Genomic DNA, 18,700 nt, shown 5'->3' with positions numbered 1-18,700 from the left:
TAAAAATCAATAGCTAGGATGTATATACATGTTTTGCCTCCTCTCGGTATTTAACTTTAAGATTACCCTAAATATGGTTATACACTCGCAGTGTGGGAGAGTCCTCTGGATCCTATTGGGATGAGGGATGTTCACTGCTACAAACTGGAAAGCAGAAACAGGGCTGTAAAAATATCCTTGGGGTCTATTGTGGGCTGTGTCTGATTTTTTTTTTTTTTTTTTTTTTTGGCTGCGTTGGGTCTTCGTAGCTGCGTGGGCTTTCTCTAGTTGCAGCGAGCAGGGGCTACTCTTCATTACGTTGCATGGGCTTCTCGTTGCAGTGGCTTCTCTTGTTTCGGAGCACGGGCTCTAGGCGTGCGGGTTCAGTAGTTGTGGCTCATGGGCTTAGTTGCTTCACGGCATGTGGGATCTTACTGGACCAGGGCTTGAACCCGTGTCCCCTGCATTAGCAGGTGGATTCTTAACCACTGCACCACCAGGGAAGCCCTGTGTCTGATCTTTAAATGGAAGTCTTTTCAAAATGATTTTGGAATGTTTAGGCAACTGTCTTTTTTCAGTTATAGGGTTTGTTTATATCAGCACTGTTCTCCCCTCTTCCCTCCTTTTTTCTCCTACACCAGCCACTAATAAAGACTCAAAGGAAACTTTGCAGAATGATGCTTAAAGCATATACAGAAAGTTAAGGTGGGTGCTCACATGATCTAACACACACTTTAGGTGAACCTGAAAGAAGAGTGTGTTAAATACATTCTCTTTTCCTGCCTACCTCACAAGTAGGACTTATTCTTCATATGCTTTTCTACGTAGGCACAGAAATAGTTGGTTTTTTTAATTCTGAGACTGTTTACTTTGCAGAGTGTTAATCATTCAGGGTATCTCAGAGTTCAGAAAGTACTTTAATAACACACAAACACACATATATCCACTGTCTTATTTTTCCTGGCATGCACCTAATACGTGTTAGGTGCAGAAGCAGGTCGTTTTCCTTCTTTTCATTAATTAGAAAATTAGTGTGTAATTAGTATGCTTATTCTTTGCCTTGAAGAGCTAACACTACCACTAAACTCTGGTCTCAACACCAGTAACCTTTTTATCTTTAAAGGACTAAGTCATCTATTAATGATACATTGGATGTGGAATTAGTAAGCATTTAGAGACACATCCTTTCTCAGTTGAATTCTGGGTTTTGTGATTTCCTCAAGCTGTATGAACACATGTATGGCCATCAATAGGAAAAGCGATTTAAGCTTTTATTTTAATAGTTGTAACTGATAGGAATTTGAACATAAACACCCTTGCTTTTTCATCAAATATACTGTGTGACCAACTGTGTATATTTTCCAGACTGGCTGGTGTAGAAATATAGACTATGGCTAGGAATAGGGTGTGGTTTCTTTTGTTAGTTGTATTGTTTAGTTTTCTTTTTTCTTCAGTGCCACACTCGCTGATTTAAGCTCACGATCTGGGCTTTACAGAGACGAGCTACATACCCTAGAGATCATTTACACTGGCGCAGCATGGTTTATCCCTTACATTTCTTTAGGCTGTGTCTCTTTAATCCCTGAAGTTTTCGCTGTGACAGCCAGAAGGCTGTGGACAAGTACAGGGAAGTACTTGGTTGAGGCAGAACGTCTTTGTTGATTTCTCAAATAAGTTAACCTCAAAATTCTGAGGTTCCTCTGGTGTTCAGTCGGGCAGTAGACATCAGACTAGATGTCACAGACCAACATTAAGCAGATGGGGCCCATGAAAAGCTTGTCTGTAGGTTTGCCCCATATCACCTCCAGATCTTCTCAGACACTTAAATGAAAACCATTGCCTAGCATCTGCTTTCTTTTAAGCTTTCACTGTGAGTGCTATTAGAGTGCTGTCATTTGGCAGATAGCAGGAGTAAAAGGCAGTCATTCAGCTGTTACCTTTAACCCCAGGGGAAAGAGGAGATGCTCATGGTTGTAGTCACTGTCCCAACAATGAGGTAGGAGAGAAAGAGGCTTGAGGACTAGACAATAAAAGGGACTGCTGGCAGCAGAAGTCACTTTTGGCCTTTGTGGGTTAAGGATTCCAAGAGATGCCTTTGTCCCTCCCAGAACAGTTGACCCCCTGTTTACCTTCAGAGCCCTCAGGGTAAAAGCGTTAACATCAGGATTCTTGAATGAAAGAATACTATGTGCACTCTGGCCTATGTTTCTTTCCGTGTAATATTACCTATTTCAAAGTGTCGCTGTAAAATACTGCCTTAACGGGTAGCTGACTGTGCGTGAAGTGGAGACATCCTCTTCCTAACATTGTCAGGGCCCAGCTCTCTCAGTCGTCCTTTTCAGGACAGTTTGAGAACATAGTGGCAGAAGTTCAAACGATCATGCCCTCTCGACCCTGTGGAAAATAAACTCCGTTTGACTCTGATTCTCTTGACGTGTTAAAGATTGAGTTTATAGCTTCTTCAAAGGCCCTGTCATGACTTTATAGTTGTCCTATAGAAAGCAGATTCTTCCCGGGCATGGTTATGTACACAGGGGGTGGCTGCCTAACAAAAAGTGTGCTTTAGTGGAAAAGAAAGAAATTGAGCTGTGGTGAACGGTCAAGTCACCAGATACGGAGACCCAGATATCTCCGAATTAGGTACTTTTACCTAATTCTCCTCCATAGTGGATCCCGTCTCTGGAGTTACCAGCCAGTCTCCCAAGAGCTACTCAGACTGTGAGAACCAATAGAAACGGGCAAGAGAAGCAGGATACACATCTGTTCCCTGTGGGGGAAATGAAACCAGGTAGAAGAAAAGAATTCTTTGAACCTGTACAGCACCATCTCCTCAAAGCAGCAGCTCAGGTATCCCGCTTTCTGCAGTTGGAGGAGATCTCATAGTTGAGCATGAATCACATCCTTCTCTTTTACAAGTGGTAGAAGCACCTTTCCAGAAAGTCCAAAGGCGAAGAAACCCCTATGAGTCCATGTTAGGAGGAATAGCTCTTTAGTTGGCCACAGGAGTGTTTCATAGGCCAGCGTTAATCTAACCATTTTTTCTTACAATCAACTCTATGAGGTATGGACTGTTATTCCCAGTTTACAGATGAGGAAACTGAGGCACAGAAAAAGGTTAAATAAACATACCCAGGATCGGTAGTGGAGGTAGATATGAATGCCCACACAATTGCCACATTTTAAGCCTCTTTTTTGGGGAGAGGTTCTACCCAAAATTGGTTGTGTCCTTGAGTGGGATATCTCCTTTATAATTGTCACTATAATTCACTGCCACTGATGGTACCTCTGGAGAACCTGTTTTCTTGCTTCTTTCACCAGTAATTGGAAGGGGATCCACCAAGACCATTTTCTTTTTGTTTTTTTCTAGTCCTTCTGGATTAGGGGAGTGGGGTGGTCAGAAACAAAGTTTCCCTCATTTTGTTCTTGGGTCAGATCTGTCCTAACGGTAACCACTTTGTAGGTTTTACCTTAAGAGTGTGGTTTAGTGTTGCGAGGGTATGAATTTGAGTTCTACAGTTTGTTCACATGAAAATGAAGCCAAGGATGAAGTGTATTTTAAAAGTGGCCGAGTTACTAAGAAATATAAAAATTCTTATATTCCAGTCTCAGGTTGGCTAGTGAGGAATGAGAATGGGTTTCTCTATCACAGCCAAGCTGATTCCATTATAACACTCAGAGACCTGAGCTTGTTCCACAGTATTATCAGAGGAGGAATTACATAGGCTTCAAATCAAGGGTAAGCCTCTGGAGACATTTTAGGGTAGACGTGGATATTCCTTTCACTAAAAATTTCCAAACAAGATAAAGTTTCATTGTATTTTATGGAACATCTGGTTTAAAAACAAAATTCTATGAATTTTTTTTTAATTCAAGGGGTTAAAAATGAGGGGCTATAAGACATCTAGAAACCTAGTACTTATTGGAAGACTTTTAAATTAGTCAGTGGAGCAGGAATTGTACCTGGACTTATAGCCCAGCTCCAACTCACATAGCCACATAAGCCCAGAGAGCCCTTTGGAAAGGGGTCTCTTTGTTAAAGTGTGATCTAGATATGTACCAATGGAGAGGGACACATTCTTTCCAAATGACTCTGCTTAGGCGAGGAGGAGTGAGTAGTGAATCAAATTATTCTAGGTAAATCCAGGGCAAGCATTCTGAGGTAGTTGGATTAAGAAAAAGAACAAGGCGTAATTGGTCTGATAGTTTCTCAATGGACAATGACCCAGTAGCACAAGCTGTTTCATTAACAGTACTGATATTTCTGCAAGCAATGCCCTTATTTAGGAGAAGCATGAAATATGGTTTATATCTGATGGATTCTTCTCCTCACTTGTTCATTTTCTGTTGGAACTCACGTCTATCTAAATTTTAGCACAGTGGAAACTGAACAGCAACCTCCATTATTATGTGAAAATAATGTAGTCTTTGGAATATAAGGAACTTCACAGAGCTGTAATGTACACACACGCACACAATCAACAGGAATCAAAATTAAATTCCGATCTTTATTCTACCAATAGTTAACTGGGAATTTAGGCAGATTACTTGACTCTTCTGCATGTTCATTTCTTCATGTATGTTGGAGAGCGTATGGCACTTTGGATAAGGCAGTCCTTATATTGTATGGGACTGTCCTGCCCATTGTAGGAGTTTAACATCCTTATGATTTTCTGCTCACTGAATGCTCTCATACATTTCCAAATATCCCTAAGGAGTGTGCAGGATAGTGGGGGTGGGAGACAGGTGCAGTGAGGAACACTACCCGTGGTTGAAAACTCCTAGGTTATGAGGTCCCCAAAATGTAATACTGAATTCTGTGAATTTCATGCTTTGTGTACTCAATATTTAGTATCAGAAAACCTAACCCAATTTGCCACCAGTTCCCCCCTCCTGTGCTCTTTTATTCAGATTTTTTTAAAAGAATAAATTTATTTATTTTATTTTTGGCTGTGTTGAGTCCCCGTCGCTGCACACGGGCTTTCTCTAGTTGCAGAGAGCGGGGGCTCTTTGTTGCGGTGCACAGGCCTCTCAGTACAGTGGCCTCTCCCGTTGCGGAGCACGGGCTCCAGGCTCATGGGCTTCAGCAGTTGTGGTGCACAAGGACTTAAGTTGCTCTGCGGCATGTGGGATCCTCCCAGACCAGGGCTCGAACCCATGTCCCCTGCTTTGGCAGGCAGACTCTCAACCACTGCGCCACCAGGGAAGCCCCTTTTTTTTTTTTTTTTTTTTTTTTTTTTTAACGTTTGGGCATCACAAGTTTCCACTTGCAGTACAGTGACATTTTATAAATGGTAGAAAAATTCTACTCATTCATTTTCGGAAACAGTATTGAATTAGGAGAAAGTTTTGAAATTGTGGGACTGATCCTCCCCCCGCCCGCCCCAATTTCCTTTTCTTCAATCATCTTCTCTTTATGTATAACATACAGCTCTTCCCTTAACTTCCCTCCACACTGTTGTCTCTGAATGAGCCCCATCCACTCCATAGTAACAGGTTACCCAGGTGTGTGTTTCTATTTGGCCTGTCATTGAGCCATTTTAAGGCTCTGACTGAATGTAACAATTGTTTTCAGAATCCTGGGGAAACTTCTGCATGCACCTCGCCTAGAGTCTGTTTCTAATTCTGTTGAATGTTTTATGCTGCCTTTAGAAGAGAAAGCTGAATGTATACAGAAAACTGTAAATACATTTTTTGGTCCCTTGAGATGTCAGAATATCTCTGAAGTACGTATTTACCTCCTCTGAGTTTCTGATGGGAGTGACGTGTCTATCAATAATTTTCAGAAAACAGTTAATATTTCCAACTTCTTTTTAACTCTAAAAGGTAAATGTTAATTCTTTCAGCTTCATTCCCTTTTATATGTTGAATGATTTGTGGTCCCCAGGTTATTTCCTTTCCTTGTGACCCAAATGCTGTTTGAAAATAGAAGGCTTTTAGTTTCAGTCCTCTTTACAAAATGTTTTAAAATTTAACAAGCATAGAAAAATGGATATCAAAGCCATGTGGAGACACCACTTCACACCTGCTAGGATGGCGAAGATAAAGACAGGCAATAACAGGCGTTGGTGAGTATGTGAGAAAATTGGGATCTTCATACATTGATAGTCAGATTGAAATGGTATGGCTACTTCAGAAAGCAGTTTCACAGTTCTTCAAAAAAGTTAACATAGGGGCCTCCCTGGTGGCGCAGTGGTTGAGAGTCCACCTGCTGATGCAGGAGACACGGGTTCATGCCCCGGTCCGGGAAGATCCCGCATGCCGCGGAGCGGCTGGGCCCGTGAGCCATGGCCGCTGAGCCTGCGCGTCCAGAGCCTGTGCTCCGCAACGGGAGAGGCCACAACAGTGAGAGGCCCGCGTACCGCAAAAAAAAAAAAAAAAAAAGTTAACATAGAGTTACTATATGCTCCACAGTTCTTCTAGAGAATTGAAAACATATATCCACACAAAAACGTGTACACAGTGTTCATAGCAGCCAAAAACGTGACAGCAACCCAATGTCCAACTGATGAAGGGATAAACACAATGTGGAACGTTTGTACAGTAGAATAGTATTCAGCAATAAACAGTGGATGAACCTTGGAAACATTCTGATTAAAAGAAACCAGTGTGACAAAAGACCTCATGTGGTATGATTCCATTTATAGGAAATATCCAATATGAATAGGTACTTTCTCAGAGACTGAAAGTAGATTAGTGGTTGGGGCAGGGGAGTGAGTGAAGAGGGAGAGGGAGGAATCAGCGGTAAGTGCGAATGGGTGCAGTTGCCTTTTGGGGTGATGAGAACGTGCCAAAGATGTGTTGTGGTGATGGTTGCACAACTCTGCGACTGTACTAAAAATCATTACATTTCATGCAACAGAGTGAATTTTATGGTATGTGAATTATTTTTAGTAACAGCTGTATGAAGTATATCTATAATAGCAGAAACGATTCCAGAAACTTTAAACATAAGAACGCTGAATTTTTCGTTAAGTCAACGTTAAATAGAAACTTAAGTCATAAATAAGAGACCTCAGTGTTTGGTCACTTAGCAAGAAAGGACTTAAATACATTTTTGTGCTTGAATGAAAAATCTTTTGAATGTAGCATAGTGTAATTAAGCCATCTCCAACCTCTGAATACCTTGCCTGTATCCTCCCCCACATACTATTAGGACTGGAAATCTTTTGAGTACAATGCATACAAGAATAAGTAATAAGAATCATTTTCTCTCATTTATTTATTAGCTTGTTCTAGTCAGCAGTAGGGGAAGGAGGTAATCTATTAAGCTTGTTCTAGTCAACTGAAGTGGAGGGAGGTGGTGTTGGAGCGCTAAGGGTTAGTTTATTGAGGATGCCATCTTGGTTTCTTGGTTGCTGAGAAACTGGGTAGTTGTTTACTAAAGCTCAACCAAGTCATAATCTCAGTGAGTTGGAATATAAGTGCTTTGCAAAGTCCCCGCAACCTCAGCAGAGTATGTCTTTTAGTTACTCCTGAGAACTGATTTAGTTCTTCCCTCCCTATGGATCTTGTTTTATGTACTACTGTTTACAGAAATCAGCAGTGTTGGTTCAACTTTTCTGTTGAATGCTTGATAATTCTGATAATTTAGAAGGAAATCACTTTACCACCCCACCCCCTAATCCCACTATGCTCTCTGATTTCTTCTGCCTTGTAGGATGATAATCATGCCTCAGTAATAGAAAGGTCAGTGGGCACCAGGTATATCAGCTACCACCTGGTGGAGCCCCGAGTCTTGGTGGTTTTGACAGCAGTTTTTGAAGCAGCCCTGGAGATTTACCGGGGTCTCTGTTTGAGTAAACCTGGAGAGGCATATCAGAACTCCAGCCCTCAGATGACCTGGGCTTTAGTACCAGAAACCGAGATAAGGCGGGTGGTGTGGAGCAGGGAGATAGGATCCAGGTACTGAGATTATTACAAGATCAGAGAGGTATTAGTACTAAGTTTGACCTTGATTTGAGCTCCTTAGTTCCTGGACACAAGATGGGGGGTTTCATTAATCTCATCTGTAAAGGTTAAAGGAAGTCCTGAAGGCTAGGGAACAACCGAGCAGATTATTACAAAAGAAATACTAGGATTTTCCTACACCAGGATATTATTATACAGCATACAATTTCTGGTGACAGATTCTTCTCCTTCTGTATTAGAAAGTCCGAATGAATTGGTTAAAACCTATAACCTGAACGAGGAACATTATTTCTCCCCTTCAGCATAGACACCTGGCTAGGCAGGGCTTTCTGGATGTTCCACATTCCTTACAGCAGCAGTGGATATTCGTTTGGAGTGGGGTATAGAGAAAAGGGCAGTAAGAAGCTTATTAGAATCAACCAGGCATCTCAGCCATCATATTAAGTTGACTCTTATGAGATTGCTGCTACTTTACTATTTTTATTCTACACACAAGAAGGTAGTTTTATCTGGTTCAATACCAAAGCCTCAGATCCACTGGATTACTGGGTCAGAATGGGGGGTGTGTGAAACACCAGGAGATTCTGATAGGAAATGACCTTAGCTCTAGAAGAAATGGGTCACTTGCGGCTGTGTCTCAGAGGAGAGCAGAGTCCACTGGCGGTGGAGTGAACACTAGGGGCAACCTGTTGCTTTCCAGTAGAGTTTCATGTAGTTCACCCGAATGGAATAGTATTCTAAACATTTGAATTTGCGCATATCGGGACACTGTAAAGGCGTTTGGCCCAGGACTCAACAGGAGAAGCCTGGGCATCAACCCAGGTTCATTCAGGCCTCGAACTTAACTGAACCTTTATAGCAATATTTATTACAGCAATTTTAGCCCCAATTGTCTTTACCCCTTCCCCCCCCTTTTTTTAACATTTCGACATATTTCAATTAGAAATTGAAAATTAATTTAAAAATTAAGTTCAATAAACAATATCGAAAACCTTGGTTATTTAGAAACTTCCTTCAAAAGATTAGGAGTCTCAGGAAGTCACAGCAGGTTGAGGGGATGTTAAAATTCTGAGTCCTCAGCTTTTCAGTCAACATACGTAAAATTATTCATAAATTCATAACCAGAAATTCAGAAATGGGTAAAAGATGAATGGGTTGATGAATCAACTTTAAGTTTTCAAGTAGTAAAACAGTTTTACCTGTTATGAATATACAGAGAAAGTAAAGACAACAGAATGCGGGGGACTCCAAACAATGCAGACACAAACAAATGAATCTATTTCAAGTGAATAATATAACCACAGTGAAGTTGGGAAGAATGGAGAGAGCTGACCCAAATAATTCTTTTTTTTTTTTTTTTTTTTTCGGTACGCGGGCCTCTCACTGTCGTGGTCTCTCCCGTTGTGGAGCACAGGCTCCAGACGTGCAGGCTCAGCGGCCATGGCTCACGGGCCCAGCCGGTCCGCGGCATGTGGGATCTTCCCGGACCGGGGCACGAACCCGTGTCCCCTGCATCGGCAGGCGGGCTCTCAACCACTGCGCCACTGGGGAAGCCCGCCCAAATAATTCTTGACTGTACATATTGGCTATATACTTTTAGGCCTAAGAGAAAAAGAACTATATATACTGAACTGTAGTTAATAGGTTTCCTTTTTATGTTGATATTGTTCAGCGATTCTGAAACTTCATTCCCGTGTTGAGCGAATAAGTAAATGTATAGTGGATAATCAGAGCTAGGATTCAGAGACGGAGTTATTGATACAAATGTGGAGAGGGAAGGCTAGGGATTAACCTAATGGTGTTGGATTGGAATTGGAGGTATCAGTACTAATTTATGTTTTTAATATATCTAAATAGATGTGGAGAAATAGATATGGGTGTGAAAGCATGTGTGTGTTTCCGTATAAATCTGGGACAATTTGAGCACCGAAACAAATAATAGTAATAAATTATAAATCATAAAATAAGGTATGAATCGTACTGATGTGTGAGTGAATGAACAAACGAATGTAGAAAGGAATAAATAATAAACAGGGCCAAAGGGTAAGCTTTTCCTTAGAGTAGAAGGCTAGTGAAGATGAAAGGAACGATAGGATTAGAAAAATCACTATTTGGCCATCACAACAGTGAAGATTGCTTCAGGTAAGAATTATCAATAGATGTTAAAACAATAGATCAATAGATGTTAAAATTTGAGAAACAATATATTTAGTCTCAAAGTTATCTCCCTATGAGATACTTACTAGTTAAAAAGACAAAAAATAGTAACCTCACAGTGGAGAAACTTGGCAAGTGATCAAAGTTATTATCACGAGTAAGGAGACAAAAACGACATCATGTGTCTCCTGATAGGATGCACTGAGAATGACACTTCTGTGATATTCCTGCCAAAAATTTATAATCTTAATCTAATCAAGAAACAAATCAGATAAACCCAAATTGAGGGACAGTCTACAGAGAAAATAGCCTGTACTTTTCCAAAATGTCATGGTCACGGAAAACAAGGACTGAGGGAAATATTCTGGGAGGCTAAAGAGATGACAGCTAAATGCCATGTATGATTCTGGATTAGATCCTGGGTCAGCAGCACAAAGAGATGTCCTTGCTTTTAGGAAGCCAAACTGTAAAGGGTAAAGGGTATCGTGCTTTCAACATATTCTTAAACAGCTCAGGGAGGGCAAAGGTGTATGGGGAAATCTAGGCAAAGGGTACACAGGAATTCTTTGTACCATGTGTGCAACTTTTCCATAAATCTGAAATTATTTCAAAGTAAGTATTTTTTAAGAACTAAGCAGCAGGCACCAACATACCTGGTTGAGTGCTGTCTGCCAGGATATCTGTTACTGTTAGTTCTGCTCTGGTTCTGCTAGCGCTCCACAGGGGCCCTTTTATTCCCGCTCTCTCCTCCTTCTTTCTTCTTTTAACCTGTGTCAGATCCTGTAAATTATAACTTTATAAATTATACAGATTTGTAATAAATTCAAACGGTACAAAATCACACAGACTAGAAATCCCCTCCCCACCCGGACATTGCCACCAAAGTTACCACTGTTAACGGGGTGGTTGTCCCATTATAAACATTCCTGGGTTCACACACTCGTACAAACAGAAAGGCCCCGCCTTCTAAGGCTACTAAACGTTGTTAAGTATCTTTTTCTTTTTTAAACCTCATATTGCCATGACATCTTTCTCAGTAAATATATATATATTTTGCCTCATTCTTTCCCTTTTTTCCCCCTCTAAATGAATGCTTCCTTTGTCTCTAAAACTAGTTGTCAAGGGCTGATAAACCCACTTACTTTAATGGTAGAACCATTTGTAAAGACACTGGGCTATAGCTCACGGATTTGAAGGATGTACCAAATAAACAAGACTCCATCCGGCATTAGGACAGTGCTGAAGACGTCAGTGACAGGAGTTTAGAGGCCTTTTCTCTAGTGGGAGACTGTTAGGGTAACTCAGCTCCAGCCACCTCCATTTTCTGTATTTTTATACTCAAGGTTGAAATCCTCGGAAGAAAAAACATATTTGGTCTCTGTGGGCCGCATCTATCTGTACCTTAACTAGGCAGCTGTCACTAGGGGCGTGAGGGCACAGAACCTGGATGTTGGCCTCTGGGTGCTTCCCAGAGAAGAAGAGCCAGCAGAGCAGTTACCCCAGTCAACCTCTTTCCAGGGCTGTTTGAACGGCTTCGCGTCTGGTGTGTTCCAGTCTTCCGTTTAAGTCCAGCTGCCCCTCCCCCACTAGAGTTACCCTCCACTGCAGTGATTCTCAGATGTGGTCCCTGCACAAGCAGTGTCAGCATCAGCCTGGAAACTTGTTACAAATGCAGATTCTCAAGTCCCATCCCAGATCTACTTAATCAGAAACTGGAGGCGCGGGTTCAGTACTCTGTGTCTAGGAAGTCTTCCAGATGATTCTGATACGTGCTAACATTTGAGGATCACGCTCTACTACATAAATCTGATCATCATATTTCCCCAGTTTAAAAAATTTTAGCGGCTCAGCCATGCAGATACTCCAGAGTCCTCATGACCTGAAAGTTCCTCGTGATCTCATCCCAGTGCTTGTGCAGTCTTTTACACACACACACACACACATACACATCCACATCCACACCCACACCCTCTTCACATCCTGTCATACAGAACTTTGCTGAGCTCTTTCCTGGACTACCACCTGGTAAATTTCTGCTCTTTTGGCACTTCCTCTGTGTTGCCTTCCTGGTCCCCAGTCACTCAGGGCCATGGCTCTGTTTCCCATGGAGTCCTAGACATTGCATTTGTCTGATTATCTAACCGTCAGTTTACCTGTACAGCTCCCTCACCAGAGCCTGAGATCTGAACTCCTCAAGGCAGGGGCTTATTTTCACTGATCCTTGTGTCTCTAGTACATGACAAACGTTATGTGCTTGGTTGAATCTGTTCTGTTTTTACTTTTTATTATGAAATTTCAAGCATACCAAAAGGTAGAGAGCATAGTAATGAACATCCATTAATCCATCAGAATTTACCAACTTAACATTTTGCTGCATTTGCTTCCATTTTTTCTAACTTTCTAAAGTAAATACCTGATGTTAGGACATTTTGTCATTGTATCTTCTTTGTATTTCAGTACAAAAACTAAAGACATTTTCCTACATTACCATTTTATCCCACCTAATAAAATGGACAATTCCCAGATATCACCTAATGCCCATTCTGTATTCAGCTTTCTTCACTTTCCCACGAGAGGTCTTTTATATCTGGTTGTTCAATCAAGGACCACACATTGCATATGAGGGTAGGCCTCTAAGGGTATTTTAATCATTCTAGAATAGCCCTTCTCTCTCTTTTTTTCCCCATTATTCAGTGAATAAACTCCTGACTAATATTTATCCCACTCTTGTGGCATGACATTAATACCACTGACACTACTAAGGGGTTGGAATGGTGTTGAACCTTTATGTTCAGAATAATCATATGACTCCAAATCCACGATTTTCAGCCAATAAATCTTTCCCAACACAGCCTGTGTGTATAAAAAGCCAGTATCACCACAGCTAGAGAAACAGGAGAGCTACTTGGGATCTGAGCTTTGCAGCACATTTAATTAATAGCTTCTCCATTTTGTCTTCCAGAAAGTCACTGAAAGAGCTGCAGTTCATTTACAGTGACTCTCTACATTCCTGTAGGCTTGGGTCTTCAGGATTTGGTGATTTCCTCTTACCTTGCCCATTTCCTTGTGTTTTATTATATACTAGCTCTTCCCTTATCCTTCTAGGACTCCGGCCTTTGATATAGTTTGTAGAGCAATAAAATGGCATTTTAAAGCTCTGTAACTTGCTGAGACTCTTAATTCAATTTAAATAGGAAGCACAAATTTGCATTGAGGGGTCTAGGTCTACAATTCAGAAATTTCTCTTTTTCAAGATTTTCTATTTACAGAGAGTTCTTAAGTTTTAATTTTAGGAGACAGAGGAGGAGGAAAAAAGAGGGTTTTTAAAAATTCCCTCAACAGAGTCCTAAATGCAGTAATATACTCTGTTTGAGTTTAGAGCATTACAGTATGCAAATGCAGGGTTTGAATTGTCCTTCAAGCCTCCAATTGCTCTCTGTAGCTTTTGAGATTGAATTGTTAGGACTTCCAATAATCACATGTATCGACCAGGGTGGTTGAAGAAAAGTGTTTCTATGGGCTGAGTCACTTGCAGTGAGGGAAAAGGTGGGGCTGGGGATGAGGCTGGTGGAGAGGAGGAGAGTTACCTGATGAGACTGTAAAAAGTTCAGGAAGAGGTGCTGTGAGGTATTTTAGGAACTACGGTGCAGGAAAGAAAACCGTGTTATTAAGGTATCTCAGCTCTGGCTGCCATAACAAAATACCGCAGATAGGGTGGCGTCAACAACATTAATTCTCTCAGTTCTGGAGGCTAGAAAGTCCCAAGATCAAGTTGCCAGCAGATTCAGTATCTGGTTGAGGACCCTCTTTCTGGTTTGTGCAGATTCCACCTTCTCACTGTGTTCTCACGTGGCCTTTCCTTGGTGTGTGCTCCTGGAGAGAGAGGTCTCTAGAGTCCCTTCCTCTTCTCCCAAGAGCACTAATCCCCCTTTGTAGGGGCCCTACCTCCGAATGCCATCACATTGAGAGTTAGGGTTTCAGCATGGATTTGGGGAGGACACCAACATTCAGTCTATGACACATAGGCATATGGATTTGCTACTGCCCTGATATACTCTTAGGTATAATAGGCTACTAAGGATACTTTCTATCTCCCAGAGTTTGCCCTGGGTAGGGAGTTTATTTTAGCCTTTGTAGATCACAGTAAAACTGTGTTGCTTTGGTCACAGTGTTCTAGACCATCTTGGAGAGACTATTGGCTGTTCCTATAGCCAGTCAGATTGGGCTGCTTCTAAGTAACTTCTCAAACTGATATCATACTGATATCTAGAAACTGACCTTTTTGGACACCAAGGAAATAAGACACCATTTACAATTGGAAGAGAAACGTTTTTATTCACTTATCAGAAGGGTTTTGGTGCATTATAGGCAAGAGAGGAAAAAGTTGATTTTGAAAGGCACAGATTCCCCCTTGGATTTAGTAGTACTCTTATCCTGACAGCATTTAATGAGAAGTCACTGTGGCCGGAGAATAATCTTATTGGGCTTTAATTAAAAGCACAAGGGGATTTGTTTGTTTTGTTTTGTTTTCCTGTCTCCTTCCTATCTGTCTTCCTCTTTTTCCTCTTTCCCCCCTCATTCTTCCCCTTCACTTCCATGTTCTCCCTACCCCTGCCCCACTCTGCCTCCTCTTCTTCATCCTTTAACATTTAAAATGTTTTTGGCTTGGCTAGTCCCTCTGGATAGAAACTGAGCTGAGCAGGATATTGATTACCAAATATGGTGTTGCTGCTAAAGATGTTAGAGGAATGTGACTTGTGTTCTAAGCCTCCGGCCTCTGAATAAGCTGCCAAACAAATTAGGTCATTTTAACTTCTGAGCTTTTTTTTTTTTTTAATAAAGAGCTGGAACTTTGATTTGGAACATGATGGTGGTGTTATTTTAGCTCACACAGGGAGGAGGGGTATGAAGACCGGGGTGGGGAGTAGGGGAGACTCAGTTAAGCATGTTTTAGGACCTGAGTCACGAGACCAGGTTGTGTAAGAGGCCGGCACATTGTATGGAGCCTCGGTGAACAGCTCTGGCACGTCAGTGAAAGAGCTGAGGCATAAAATGCAGATGTCCAGCCCCATTCTCTGAGACTAGAAACTCCAGAGGACCCCTGACAGGTCCCAGGATGCTCTTCTCATGTTACCCATGCTGCTCACGTGGATGGGGGCTCAGGGTTATTAGGAAAGCTGCTGCTTCACAGGAAGGATGGGGGAGTTAAGTGCCAAGGAGGACACTTGGAAATTGATGGCAAGTTGCTTCTATGTGTAGTTGGATGGGGTGTGACAAGAATATGCAGGCCCTTCCACAGCAGACCTTTAAATGACAGCGGGGACTGTGCTCGTCTCCCAGCAAAGGCCACAGCTCTTCAGATCCGTATCTGGAAATATTTACTCTGTTGTTGCTATCAGCTTAGGTAGAGTGAAATGCTCGTAGTGGAAGAGAATGGAAGCAAACACTGCTTCAGGATGCTGCTTTGTCTTTTTCCCCTTATGTACATTTATCTCAAGATAATACTAAGGTTTCTCAAATTAAAACGAAAACTGAGACCAGTTAAAGAAAGAATTTCTTTTTATATTTCATATAGCTGGCACCCCCTTTTCACTTTCCGTCATTGGTTAGGGCTGCACGAGAGGATTCCTTTTCTTCTTGTCCACCCGCACCTGTATGCACCTTCAGTTGGAAATTTCACCCACTCCAGGACATCTGTGGGTCACGGCTCTGTGGCTGTAGTTGTGCCTCCCTGAGGGCCTCGCTTTCCTTGCGCTCCCCGCCCCCAACCCCCTTATTTCTCTTATTGCCGCTCCCATCAAGTCACAGGCTCTTCCTCCCATCTTTGGAGTTGAGCCTGAGAAGTTCAGAGTTGTTCATCCTGGTCTACAGAGTTAGAGACTCTTACTAATTTCTTGTAGAAATTGCTCTTGTCTTCAAGCTAATAAAAAGAAGAAAGGGGCTTGGGGCGCCCAGGCCCATGTGGGTGCTAAACTGAGAACCTGTGTTCTTAAGATCCTCATTTTCAGAACTTCACTCTTTTTTCAGAACATGCCATACAAACAAACATGGTACCTAAGTCTGTTCTGAATGCACATTTATGCACCGTACTATTATACTGGGGTGTCTTTTTGATACTATTGTTGGGGTCCAGAATCATAGGATTGGACATAAATATCATGAGATTATTCATTATGCTCAGTAATAGAGGCATTCTTAAATGGTGGGAGGGTTTCAGAATACATTTATCTTGCCCTAAATGTTGTATTTTATAGTGTTTGTGATTTATTTTATTGAATATATTTGGTTTAGGTAAACTGCAATAATAGGGTTAAAGGTAATTGAAATTACTACCCTCTCTTTGGCCCATATAATCTGTTGTCTGTCTATCCATGTATCTAGTAAGCCAGATATAATCAAAATCAGGACCATACCACATCAAGACATTCCTATAAATTTATAAGCTACCTGGAGTTAAGTAATACTAGTTATATTGAAATCTTAAAACTGTTTAGTTCCTGTCTACTTAGTAACTCAGAGTACGTGTATCACCAGTATGAAAGCTCTCCAGTTAGAAAGGGATGGGAATTTTCCCCCTCTAGAGGTAATGAAACTAAGGCATTGAAGAATTAACATTGTTTTAAACCCTGGTCAAAGCCTTGCCTCTTACGATTTCAGGTGTTAGACTTTTCCAGTATTACACAGGGCTTTATGTTAATTCATTCTTATTGGTAGCCATTAATTCGTTTTTAACTATGCTAGGCATTTGCTGGTCCACATTTAAAATTTGAACCTGAAAGTTTTAGTCCAAAAAGAAAAGGAACAGATGAAAAACCATGCAACTAAATTTTTAATACAGTAGACTAAATCTCCTTGACTTGGTGGACATGCTGTGTTATGGGTTTTCGTGTATTCTGTGTGAGTAGTGAGAATGAGAGCTCTTACTAACTTTTTTTTTCTGATTGGCCGGGTTTACTGGTGTGTTTATTTTGTCACCATTCCGGTTTGACTCTAAGGAAATGAAAACATCTTCCATTTGTTCTTTATTTCCAAAGGGCATCCGCTTCGATCCTGAAATTCCACAAACACTACGACTAGAGTTTGCTAAGGCAAACACGAAGATGGCCAAGAACAAACTAGTAGGGACTCCAAACCCTAGTACTCCTCTGCCCAACACTGTACCTCAGTTCATTGCCAGAGAGCCATGTAAGTTGATCTACTTTTCATTTTGGGAAAAAAAATAATAACTAAGAATTGTTCAAGTACTTTATGTGAGATTACACCATGGGACATAGAGCTGGCTGAGTGTCATTTTCCATTTCTGAGAAGAGACTGCCTTTTCTTGCTGTCTGAATTCCAAATACAGCAATCTTGTTCATGATTGGCTGTCCCAAAAGATGGTTCAGCTTGATCAGAACTATAACTACAAGATTTCGTTTTAAGTGCTGTAGATTTCCTTAATGTGATCTTGACCTTATCGTGAGTGTGCCCTGTTTGCCTTGGGGTTTAAATCCTTATTCGTTTCCCCATCCTTGGACCATGAGTGCTGGTTCTCAGCATTCACTTGACTTCATCTGTTGAAGAATATCAGTTCTGTGGCTTCAGGGAAATAGAATATTAAATATGAAAGAAGCAGATAACAAGAAGTTTGTTCTGGTTTTGAGAACAGTTTGGCCATAAATCTAGGAGGGAAAGTAAACATACACAAAGAATTTATATAGTAGAACGGTCAGTTCTAACAAACTAATACCAGTAAAGCTTTAAGAAAATTCGGGGCTTCCCGTTTTAAATTAATTGGGTAAAGACACTGACTAATTGCAAAACAAGTCTTTTACCCCACCTAATGAGCTTATTCCCTTAAATGTCCAGGCTACAATTTCTGCCTTTGATTGAGTAACTTGAAAATGTTGTCTTAATTTTCTTTCTCAAGCTCAGTCAGCAGCAGAAGTGAGGCGTGAGATAGGCTCTAGCTTTTCCTTTCAGTGCATGGCCGTATGTGATTGAATACGGCAGGGCATTCAAGGAATCCCAAGTGCCTTGCTGTTACTTGGAATATTTCCGTCCTATCATTCTTGATCTTCTTTCTAAGCCACATGATCTTGATCTTCCTCCTGCTTTCCCTGACAATATGCTTCAACTTTTCTTATTGAAATCGAAGGGCACATGGGTTCCTTTCTCCCCCGTGTCATGTGCGTGTCAGATTTAATTGGGTTGTTGTGGAAATTACAGTCATTCTCTAGCTCAGTCACTCTTGAAAAGCTGTTGCTTATCAGTGGAAACTAATAAATAAAAGAAGAGTTTCTCCCTCGGTGTGTTCTATAGTTTTTCTATGAAGCCAGGAAATCATAATAGAGAAAAAAAAATTTTTGTTCTTCCTAGGGAAACTTAAAATCTTTGTTTATTTGGGAAATCTAAACAAAAGTTTCATCTTATGGTACAGTTGTACTACAGGAGGATGTATGGACATTTCTTACTAATTCTGTATTCTAAACAGCATCTAGCCCAGTGCTGTGTACATTGCATATATTTAGTAAATATTTATTAGTGATGATAAGTCGATAAATTGAGTATTTTAATTTGGCTATGTGCAGAATTATGCCATTTGTATGCCTCTTCATTTCTTTCTGAAATTTCTTCTCTCTTTAAGGCATCAGAAAAGAGTACTTGTAGGATACTT

At 41.0% G+C, this 18,700-nt stretch overlaps 1 protein-coding gene across 7 annotated transcripts in view; it reads left to right on the top strand.

The window, feature by feature from the left end:
- The window catches only part of RBPMS (RNA binding protein, mRNA processing factor), a 192,131-nt gene that overhangs the window by 97,692 nt on the left and 75,739 nt on the right, over positions 1–18,700 (top strand). For all 7 annotated transcript variants that reach the window (XM_081221219.1, XM_081221220.1, XM_081221216.1 and 4 more), the window contains exon 5: positions 17,079–17,229. In XM_081221219.1, coding sequence (XP_081077345.1) covers positions 17,079–17,229 — 151 coding nt within the window. The remainder of the gene's footprint in view (positions 1–17,078; positions 17,230–18,700) is intronic.

This window comes from Mesoplodon bidens (genome assembly GCF_964165515.1).
Source record: "Mesoplodon bidens genome assembly, chromosome: 20".
In the NCBI taxonomy this organism is placed as follows: Eukaryota; Metazoa; Chordata; class Mammalia; order Artiodactyla; family Ziphiidae; genus Mesoplodon; species Mesoplodon bidens.
This window is presented reverse-complemented; position numbering and strand designations above follow the sequence as displayed.